General features: G+C 32.1%; 1 protein-coding gene across 1 annotated transcript; it reads left to right on the plus strand.

The window, feature by feature from the left end:
- LOC21397636 (non-classical arabinogalactan protein 31) lies at positions 1-1,209 on the plus strand (the record flags this gene model as incomplete). Its single annotated transcript, XM_024173354.1, has 2 exons — positions 1-559; positions 680-1,209. Coding segments are annotated over 2 exons (861 nt in total), but the record flags the coding sequence as incomplete, so codon positions are not given.
- Between the last annotated feature and the right edge of the window lie 11,085 nt (positions 1,210-12,294).

The raw sequence follows: 12,294 nt of genomic DNA on the forward strand, positions 1-12,294 counted from the left end.
CACCCTCCTCCCCCTCCTCCTCCTCCCACCCCCGTCCCGGCTCATCCCCCTCCAAAACCAGTCACTCCACCACCAAAGCCAGTAACTCCACCACCAAAACCAGTCACTCCTCCACCAAAACCGATCACTCCTCCACCACCAAAGCCGGTCACTCCACCACCTAAGCCGGTCACTCCACCACCAAAACCCGTCACTCCACCACCAAAGCCGGTCACTCCACCTAAGCCAGTCACTCCACCACCAAAACCAGTCACTCCACCGCCAAAGCCGGTCATTCCACCTCCAAAGCCGGTAACTCCACCGCCAAAGCCGGTCACTCCACCTCCAAAGCCGGTCACTCCACCACACAAACCGTACACTCCACCACACAAACCGTACACTCCACCGCCAAAGCCAGCAACTCCTCCACCGAAACCGGTTACTCCGCCGCCGGCTAAGCCGCCGGTTCACCCGCCAGTTATTCCAAAAAGGAGCTTCGTCGCAGTACAGGGCGTTGTTTACTGCAAGTCATGCAAGTACGCCGGAGCTAAAACACTCTTAGGAGCCACTCCCGTCGCCAGTAAGCCTTTTGTTTTTTTCTCCTTTAAATACAATCTTGCATGCATGCTTCTGTAATCCTATACTATTAACAAACCAACAATGGCGTTTTTTATTTTGTTTTGTTTTTTGTTTTTTGAAGATGCTACGGTGAGGTTGGTATGCAAGAACAGGTACAAAACCGTGGACTACGCGAATACTGACAAGAACGGCTACTTCTACCTGATCGCAAGAGATATAGTGACCAGCTACGGGATCCGCGGTTGCAGGGCGTCGCTGCTCTCGTCGCCGCTGCCCCACTGCCAGAGGCCATCCCTCCTCCACGACGGCTTAAACGGCGCCATCTTAAGGTTTGAGAAGAGCTTCGTCTCCGGCAAAAAACCATTCTCTCTCTACACTGTCGGCCCATTTGCCTTTGAGCCCAAATGCCCCCGCACTAATTGAGAAACCAATTATGTCCATAGATCTTATATATTTGTGTGTTCAAAATCATGGAGTTAATTATTCCTAGGATTTCGCGTTTTGTTTACTTGTTAGTGGGCCAGGGTGTTGTTTCCTTTAAAATTTGTGCGTCGTAATGTCAAATGTGCGTGACTTGAGATGGTGTTAGTCGATCTTTTGTTACTTGTTACTTCATGTGTTGCAATAAAGATTTTTATATTTAACAATAAATTAATTATCAAATGATGGGGAATTAAGAGAATTAACTAGTTTGGCGTGTAGTGGAAAGGGAGAGTGATAAATTCAACGGTCGTAATTGTACTGGCACTGCATGTTTGTCATATGGCAGACATAAATAGTTCAGCCTTTTGCAATTCATGCAGTAAAAAAGAGTACTAAAACTTCCCTCCTTCATTGGATCCTCTGTCCGCCTCTTTCGGTTTAAATATCAGAAATAGTAAGAAATTGGCTAATATAAAAAGTTTAAAAAAATATATATGTTAATTTTTAATTATAAAAGTTAATAGGTTATAATTTATAGATTTATAATTAGATAAATTATAAATAAAAATAGTAATTTAATTTATTTATTAATTTATATAAATTATTAATTTTAATTCATCTTAAATTTTAATCTCTTTTCTCTTTCTCTCTTTATCAAATTTTAATCTATTTTTCTCTTTCTCTCTTTAAATATTATGGCGCTGATGGTTTTTTGGCCATCATAAAATATATTGGTATGGGCTGGCTATGTTTTAGGCCTTTTAAAAAAAAAAAACGAGTTTCTCTTAAATGAACAGTGACGTGTTTTCGACCACTAGATTTGTAATAAAAATGGTCTGATTTTAAGCAAATTAAATGGTTGAAAATTGACCCTATCCATAAGGAGGTCTAAGAGAACCTCTCTTATCTTTTGCATTAAAATATAGCGAAAGTAACTCTGGGATTTACTGTATGTGGCGAGTTGAGCACAGTTGTTTCAAGTATGTATATATACATATATATATATATATATTTATCCATAAGGAGGTCTAAGAGAACCTCTCTTATCTTTTGCATTAAAATATAGCGAAAGTAACTCTGGGATTTACTGTATGTGGCGAGTTGAGCACAGTTGTTTCAAGTATGTATATATACATATATATATATATATATATATTACTTTTTTTTAAAGTTAATTTTTAAAGGTGGGGAACTACCTAGCTAGACATAATAATTATGCTATGTTTAGTAGGATGAATAGAAAAGATAAAAGAAAAATAAAAAAATATCTAGATGAGGAAAGTAAAATAATTTTCTCTCATTATTTGATAGAACAAAAAGAAAAGTGAAAAAAATTATTAAATTTAAGGCATTTTATAATAATACCTTAATATAAATGAAAATATGATGATTGGTGAATGTTAAAATTATTATTTTATATCTCATTTTTTTGTTAAATTTTTTCTTTCCTCTTTTTTTCCCAAAGTTGAAAGGATTAAAAATTCGTGGGCTCCATAAATTTTTATTTTCATTCATTTCTCATTTTTTCTCTATCAAACAACTTAAAATTTTATTTTTCTCTATAAAATCCTTCATCTATTTTCTTTTTTTTCTCTTTTTCACCTTACCAAATACACTGTTAGTGTCTGTCACGTGGTGGACATCATGAGATCGGCATTATCACTGTGTAACTTCTGGGCTCGTTCAGTTCGCTAATTTGAGTTTTTAATTCGAGTTGAAATGTGATGTTGTGTAATAACTTTTTACTGTAGCAAAAAAGTTAGACGTAACTGTTTCTGAGAGCATTTTACTATAATAAAACTCAAATTTTAAACTCGAATCAGCGAAAAGAACAGAACCTCGGCTTCCAATATTATCGTAACAATACGAGAGGGAAGCGATTCAAAAATGAATGAGAAGGAATAATGTTTGGTTTGCTATTAGAGGCTCGTGATGTTTTCTGAAAGAATATTGATTATCAGACTGGACATAGATGTGATACAAATGCTACTATATAGCACCGCAGGCATTGAGTGACTTCGAAACACATTTTGTGTGAACCTTCAGTTTGCAGTATTGCTTTAATTTTGGAGCTGGGAATCTATAGAAAGGGGATTGAAAAAGAAACACGGGAGATCTAAACCCCGTTCATTTCGCTGATTCGAGTTTTTTTACGGTAAAAAGCTCTCACAAACAATCACATCTAACTTTTTTGCTACAGTAAAAAGCTCTCACATAAAGTTACATCTCAATTCGAATTAAAAACTCGAATCAGCGAACTAAACGGACCCCTAATTTGTCATTTTCTTTTTATGGCTTTCTGGGTGTCAGAATAAAATGGGAGAATTTAATGAGTCACTGGCGAAGGATGTTAGAGTGGAATATTTTCTTAGATCGTGAATTTGTCTCGCATCACTAGTGGATGTTTGGTTTATGTATTCAGAATCATGATTCAGAACTATTCTCGTTTTACGTGTATTTTTTGTGAGAGAAAAACACTGTAGAGAACTATGAATTATGATTCAGAATCAACGATGAATATAGGAAACAAACATCCTATATTGAACCGCTAGGATGTTTATATGTGGTTTGGGACCCTCAGTTTTAGCTAATTTTTAGGGATAAATTATATTCAAAGCTCATTTTTAACATTATATCAATGCCAAATTTTGTACGCGATGGTGGGTTTTGAGTTTGGATTGTGACATGTATGCTAAGCATGAGGGAGGGTGTTATTTAGGGTAAAACATAAGGGGGATAGGGTGGCGGAAACAAAACTAGAATGTTTCAAATTTGAAATTGCATGGCTTGCATAAACGGATGACAAAAAGTTATGGATTGAATTTTGTACCTTTTTTTGGAACATGTCACGTCAACATATTTAGAATACTAAAAATAATCAATCTATATCATTATCCTATATGATACTTGAAGATAGTCCAGTGTGAGGATGAAGATATCAGTATCAGTAAAAATATCAGTACTCTAATTTTACAGAAATATCAAAGAAAATATCAATATCGATGAAAATGTCAGAAAAATTTACGGAAATGACGAAAATTTACGTTAGAACATATTTTTAATACTTTCTGATAGCATCAACATTAAAAAAATACATAAATAAACAAGTTGTACATACAAAAAAAACTCATACATATTACATTTCTTAATACTAAAAGAATGTTTTATGAAGCTCAAACGTGGTCGAGATCAGATCTTCATTCAAACAATATTGATATTATGAACGTGCCATATGAAGGTTTATTGACCCCTTCACATTGTATTTTTATGAATAAAAAACTGTGAATTCCCCTAATCATTTGCCTAAGAAGGTGGTGGTATGTTCGGATGAGGATAATTTAAAAATTTCATACCTATCATAGTTTTCAAAATTATGATTGTATGGATAATGAACATTAGGAGTCTCTTGGAAGAGCTGCAATAATTGGAAGCCAAATTCATCAGTTGTAAACTCATAGAAAGATTATCTTCATCATATGTTTTCATTGTTGATATTTCTCGCTTTCCTTGCTCGATGACAAAAGAAATAATGCAAGAAAACATATATTATAAAGTAATTTTTTTATAAAAAAGCTTTCAAAATTTCTATTTCCGATATCACCGAATTTTCACTGAAATTTCTGCGAAATTTTCCGATATTCTGTCACAATTACTCTATAAGCAAATCGATATCGATATTTCAACTGATATTTACTATTATTTCTGATATTTTGCCGATATTGATATTATAGTGGAAAAAAATTTCGGAACGCTTAAAAATCTTCGGCGAAATTTTTGTCCATGGTCCAGTGAGATATCAAAAATTTCAGTGGGTGGCTATTGCCGACCATGCTACCAATGGTATCCAATCGTGAGACTTGGGGATAGTTGCTGTGTACGGAAAATTCCAACCAGCGGTCAACAGTCATGCTACTGGTGGTATCATACTGTGATACTAAGAAGTAGTTCACCCTGATGCTGGCAAATGTTGGCATGCGCCTTCTAACTTCCTTTTCTCAGGGTGAGCTGGGCCAGTTTGCCTTTCGCACCTTTAGACCACTATCACTTTCAAAAGCCCATTTTGTGTGGCTTTAACAAATTGACGCATCTTTTCAAAACTAAACAGCATCCAAGCACAAATATGAGTATCAGAGCATTAAACATGACGTTCGTCCATTTTCCTAACGAGAAAATTATAAATTATACCTTTTAAATTCTATTTTTTAAGGGTTGTTTAGTTCGCTGATTCGAGTTTTTAATTCGAATTGAGATGTGACTTTATGTTAGAGCTTTTTACTGTAATAAAAAAATTAGATGTGACTATTTTTAAGAGCTTTTTACTGTAAAAAAACTCGAACTCTAAACTCGAATCGGTAAAATGAACGAGATCTAAGTACACAACTTACTAAAAGTATCATTTTTAAAAAAATTTATCCCTTAACTAATTTTAATTTAAAAGACAAAAAAATATATGAGCTAATATTAAGGGATAGAACTAAAAAAGAGCTCCATAGGTACTTTTAAAAATTACCCTTTTCTAATTAGATGGCTCATTACTCTGTCGCAACAGGAATGACTTGTTTGACTGAAATTACTCGCGCTTCTAAATAAGAGAATATTTTTTTCGTTAAGAAGAGAATATTCTAAATAAGAGAATAAAGTATCTTTTTTAAAATTAAATTTTACTAATAAGTTTTTTAAAAAAAAATTAAGAATGAGGAATTTAAACTCTAGACCTAAGAACAGAATGAGACGGAGTCATGAGATAAAACTTTTTCACCGGAATATGCCCACAACTTACTTTTGATTTCATTCTATGAAAAATTTAAAAAACATTTTATGTAACTTGCTTTGAGACGTGAAGAAAAATGCAAGAAATAGATAGAGTTCTCGGAAGAAATCAATGGTTTAGTCGATTGGGATTTGAGGAAAATTCAGCGTTTTCTTAGCTCGATTTAGCGAATTTTGTTATCCAATTTGGTTTACTTCAAAAGGTTGTTTTAGTCTTTTCACAACACAATTTTGAAGCAAAAAAAAAGAGAGAGAAAATTTCAATTTAACCATTATTTTTTTCAACTCTATTATTTATGCAACTGCATAAAATTTTGATGTCAGAAAATAACCTATAGGTTATGGAAGATAACCTGCAAGTTACAAAAGATAACCTATAAGTTACGAAAAGTGTTCAAGTATAAAACTATTGTTGGCCCACCTCCTAACAACTTAAGCTTTTGGAATGGATTGGTAAACTAACATGGTATCAGAGCGGGAGGTCCTGAGTTCAAACTCCCGTAATTACACTCTTTATCTCCATTTAAAATTACTATAATGTGTTAGTTCTTTAATATATCTCGGGCTTAAATATTCACGTGTTAGTTATTAGTGACATAAGATAAATTTAATAATAATGTCATAAATAAAATAGTGTTAGTTTATTTATAATATTTTTTAAAATTACAATCAAGATGATAAACTTGGAAGTTTTGCAATTTATAAACGATACATTTTAGATTTTCTAAAATACATAAAAGGAAAAGGTGGAATTTACTATTTAGCTCAAGTAAATAAACATTTAGGACTCTTTTTTTTTTTTATTAATTTGAGTTTTCAATTACAGTTTTGCTATAGTTAAAAGTTCTCATAAAAATTCACATATAATTTTTTCTGCTCTGCGAACTGAACGAAATTTTATAATTTTCGCTTCTATATTTATCTTATTATAATCTGAAAGGCGCCGATAATCTTTCTTGTCCCTTAAATTTCCAGTTGACTTCACTCTTGTTAGAGAAAAAGATTGCTTTGGGGCGCAACGGGTACATGATTTGAAACCTCGAATGAGCAATTTCCACCAAATTTTGTCTGGGTTGTGATTTGCATGGCTTACTTAATTTCTACATATGTTTCTTTTCCAACTCCAAAACCAGTACATGACTCGATAGAAAACATGGGACACATGTTTCTGAATAGCATATACAAAACTGAGTTTTCAATTACAGTTTTGCTATAGTTAAAAGTTCTCATAAAAATTCACATATAATTTTTTCTGCTCTGCGAACTGAACGAAATTTTATAATTTTCGATTTTATATTTATCTTATTATAATCTGAAAGGCGCCGATAATCTTTCTTGTCCCTTAAATTTCCAGTTGACTTCACTCTTGTTAGAGAAAAAGATTGCTTTGGGGCGCAACGGGTACATGATTTGAAACCTCGAATGAGCAATTTCCACCAAATTTTGTCTGGGTTGTGATTTGCATGGCTTACTTAATTTCTACATATGTTTCTTTTCCAACTCCAAAACCAGTACATGACTCGATAGAAAACATGGGACACATGTTTCTGAATAGCATATACAAAACGGCAGAGACTTACTTGGCATGTTAGTAAGTCTTACTTTACTGTCATTATTGTAGGCTGTTTCTGGCAAGAGTCTCAAGAAAATGTAAGTCTTTTAGCCGGCATTAATGCGGCTGCTATATATGTTTGTTGGAGGTCTTTGTGTTCACACATATATATGTATTATCATTTCTATATTTCTATGTTTATTAGGTAACCTAGAAACGTAACCATATACATATATATATATACATATATATTTTTTAAATTGGGATTTACTTTTCAAATAAGAATAACACCAAGAAGTTGAATAATGGCCTGCTTGACTGCTCGTCAACGCATCAGAATACTGCGTTTGTAGAAGTCTTAATTCACATGACATATAGTATTTTTGAGTTTATTATATTATTGCTGAAAACACACTATATAGATTAATTGATTATCACGTGTCAAATAATGTTACTTTCTCACTTTTGTGATTTGTTTTGGGATGATTATGTGCGAACTGACTTTTCTGACTTTTCTGCTTAAAGTTAATCAGTCATTCCATTTTCAAAAAAAAAAAAAAAAAAAATGTGTGACGTCTATATAGGTATTTCACCTTTTATGTCATTAATTTGTCCTGCTTGGGCAATGACTTTGGACAAGGAAAATGTTTAGCCAAAAAAAAAAAAAAGAAGATATTAGTGTGTCTACCTATATATATACCTTGGTATTTGAAATTGAACGAGATTTTGAAAAAAGAAACACCAGCGTGAGTATGGGTATGGTATTGATAGTTACTCTAATTTTTATTTATTGATGTGTATCATTGTTTTAACCGTAAGATTGGGTAGATAACAAAAAAATTTATTACAATTCATGAAATTAGATTCTTATCACATCACATTATCAAATTGTTATATTTAATGTGTGACCATCGATGGAGATGTAATTATTAAAAATTCATATGTGTGTGTGTGTGTGTGTGGGAAAATGCTTATATAAATTTTTAATACTTTTTACGACATTTTAAGATATGAAAGATATTTCAAAAAATACGTCAATTTAAACTTTTTTGTTGCTTAAAACTGTACACATATTATTGGTATTTATGCATATAGTTTAAAACAATATGCATATTATTCCTTAAAAAGAACAATATGCATATTATTAAGCCTCATTTTAAATAGAATCTATTAAAAGGAAGCCTAATGAGCCTTAAATAGGGTTGAGATTCCAGCACCCAATATATTTGCAAACATGCCACATATAGATTTCTTGCTCTATTTCTATTATATATATGAATGAAAAACTCTGTTATTTCTATATTGTTCAATGAAATTGTCAGTGAGTGAAGGTTTTAAGGTTTATATGTCCCAGGTTCAATCTAGATTTCTTTCAAGAATTTTAGAAAAAACGTCCCATAGACCCCATACTAAAAAAGAAAAAAAGATTGTTGTGGTATGCTAGGATCAAGATGATCAGGATAATGGAATTTCATATTAATATATATGAATTATGAGGAGCAAGCTTATTGGAGGAATTGTCCTGGTTCAGGATTAATATATATGAATTTCATATTAAGATGATCAGTATCCTTGATAAATAGTTAAATACCCAAATATATGCTCAAACGAGCTAATTAGAGTTCTAAATTTACTATTTCAAAAGCAATTACAATAGGACTATTATTCATTTAAATTTGTTTAAAAATAAAAGGTGTTTTTGTGTGTGTGTGTGTGTGTGTGTGTTTTTTTTTTCCGCTATTTCACCGAAATTTCCCATAATCTGGAAAAGAAACTGCTACTGTACTCTCACAGTCCTTGATCCGTTTCTTTCCTTTTGCTAGCTGTCTAAAACTCAAAAGATATTTAAATTTCAAAATTTCCACAGCAATTTTCGTTGAACCTTTTGTCATTGGCCATGAAGTTAATGTTTTGTTCTCCAAAAGACAAAGATAGGGTTTACTTGCCAGGCTGAAATGTGAATTTAGGAAAATTGTTTATCATGAAACTTTAAAACACTTTCCTTAATTGTTAGGTTAACGAAATTAAAATTTAAAAATTAGAACACCTCTTGTACGGTAAAGAAATATCAATCTACCTTATATATTAATAATCCAATTCTGTACACAGTTTATTATTATTATTATTATTATTATTATTATTTGTGTAGAACCATGTATATGTTTGTATTTATAAAAATAATCAACAAAACTTGAGACAGTACGTGCTTTTGCTTTAACAAAAGCTCCACCAATTCATGTTTTGGGCATGTGATGAAAAGCTGTGTATAGAGTGATTAGTGGAAGTGTTAATTTCTCACATATTTTCAGAATTTTAGAATTTCGTTCCGCCCATTTCTTTTTCAAGATAAGATAAAATTATTAGAATCCCACATTCGTTGAAGATATTGGCATGATCCACTTAATAAGGTGAGAGTAATCCTCTCTTAATAAGTCGGTTTTGTTAGGTTGAGTTAGACCCAATATCCTTTGATTTCTGTAAAATTCTTCAAGACTCAAATGTTTTGAATGAACTTTCACCAAGCCTCAGTTTTAAAGAATTTCCATTACCCAGATTAGCTGAAGTTCTTACAGCCACCAACTATTTCACAGTGAAGACTCCCGATTGATGTCGTCGGCTCGGCGAGGTTGCGACCACACCTGACTATAATGGTGGCTTCGTATAACCTTGATTTGAAATTCAACTATTATTTCGCTTTCAAAAAAATAATAGAAGAAAGAAATTCAAATATACAAGATTGCGTGCGTTTTTATTGGAACTGACCATCTCAAATATATATAAATCGGCCGCTAATTAATCGACTGGAAGTCTACAAGAAAATTCCACTAAAAGCTCTTTAATATGTGTTTGGAAAAAAAAATATATATATAACCTCTGACTTGTTGAATATTAACTCTTATTGAATGTTGCTGTTTTTCTTTTTTGGGAAGCGAGTATAATTAGTATTAGTGACAATGGCATCACTTACTAATCCCTATTAATCACATGACTATCACTTTATTAGACACAATATTCTTTTTCTGCCTCAAGGGAAAAACTAATTAGTTTCACAAACTGTAATTATGTATTGAGTAATTTGTAACTAGTAAACGTGTTTTATTTAGCTATCTGTATCTCACATATAATTGTGACAATTTCGTTTGTCGTTTTGCTTAGTAGCTAGCTAAAGTTTATAAGCAAGCTGATTTCTTTATATATAGTGCGCAGTGTTAATTACTCTTTGGACCATATATGCCCCGGGTGCACAAGATTATCCAGTTATGATCTTAAACTATATTTTTAAACAGGCTTTGACTCACTTAATTACTCAGTGTTAATTGCGGTATTTTACGGTAGTTTCTATAACAAATAACGTTTAATTTGTTGTGTAACAAACATTAGCAATTTGTTAGGTAAGATTGATAATATGATACTAAATTATAATAATTATGACATGAGAATGAAAACAATTATGACTTTCTTATGAAGATTTGATTGTGCTTGACATAATTTGGTGAAAATAAAGTAAATATATATATATATATATATATATATATATAACTCAAGAACTGATAATAGAGGTATGTGAACGTTCAATATCAAATGCAACATTGATTACTACATAGGATTATGGCAATAGTATTCGATCTAGCGACGTTGCACTTTATTTAACGGTTTCGATTGTTTTACGGTAATCTTAAAAGTAACAATAAGTGAATCATACTCTTCTACCTGACCCATTTAATTATAGCCTCAACTAATAAGTTTTCCTTCTCATTCTTTGATCTTATTGTTTTTAGTTTCTCCTATTAAAAAAAAAAATGGTTTTGAAGTACTTTTCCAATATGTCAGATATTGCTTAATTTGCTTTAGCTTTTCCAACACATAGGAATCAAAATTTCTCTTTTCAGAAGTCTCAACTGTAGGGTGCGGTTTTAGTGGACATGGAGATCATTTACCATAGCTTTTCCATCTCCAAATCTTCTAGTGTTCAAGCAAATCCTTGAATATTATTAGTACATTTATTTAGTTTAGTCTGTAATTCAACAACTAATTACATATCAATCTTGTCCTCACCCATGCATACATAGCATCCATATTGTTTGGTGCAGCAATTATTATAACAGAAAAAAATATAAACGAAAGTGCCAATTACCATTTCACAAGATGTATGTTCAATATATATACACACAATATCCAAGCCAATATTGCATAGGAAAAAATTAAAGCCTGCTTCCGTACCTGCTCTTGCTGTGCTTATCTTCGGAGTACTTTAATTCTCCTTTCCTTCTTTTTTTTTTTTTTTTTGGCTAATACTTTACAGTGGCCTCACTTGAATATACATATGTAGACACACACACACACACACACAAATAGATATAGGTGTACTTTCATTTCATGATGATATTGTGAATTCTAAGAATCGAACGGAGAAAAAGAATAATAGGGTTTCTTATTGAATTGTTTAATTAAAATACATCAGAAAAGAAGGTTTATATAGGCCTGCAAGTAAATAAGTAAAAGACTATTCTACCCATTGAATAAAGATAAATAACAAAACAAATAATAATATTAAATGAACTATTTAACAAATATGATCTTGTCGAGTTCTGATCCATTTACTAAGAACAGATAAGTTTTCCATATTTACCTGCCTAAATCATGCATACGTTCTCTTAGTTTTTATGACTACATTAGAACTTAATGAATTTGCATTTGTCAGTATTCATACATATATATATATATATATATACACACATGATACTGTGCCTAAGTTCACACATATGTACTTATAATCACACTCACATATATAATATTCATGTATACATATAGTGAGGGAGAGACATGACCCTCTTTATTCATCTAAACTCTAACCAAGTTGGTAACGGCAGTTACAAATTATCTAGATTTGGTTTAAACAACAGTCATGATGTCTAGCTCATATGGACATGTATATCATCAAATTCTGAACAAATCTCGCTACAAACCATGCATGGCAAGAAATATAAGTT

This window comes from Morus notabilis, unplaced genomic scaffold, assembly GCF_000414095.1.
Source record: "Morus notabilis unplaced genomic scaffold, ASM41409v2 Scaffold191, whole genome shotgun sequence".
NCBI classification, from domain to species: Eukaryota; Viridiplantae; Streptophyta; class Magnoliopsida; order Rosales; family Moraceae; genus Morus; species Morus notabilis.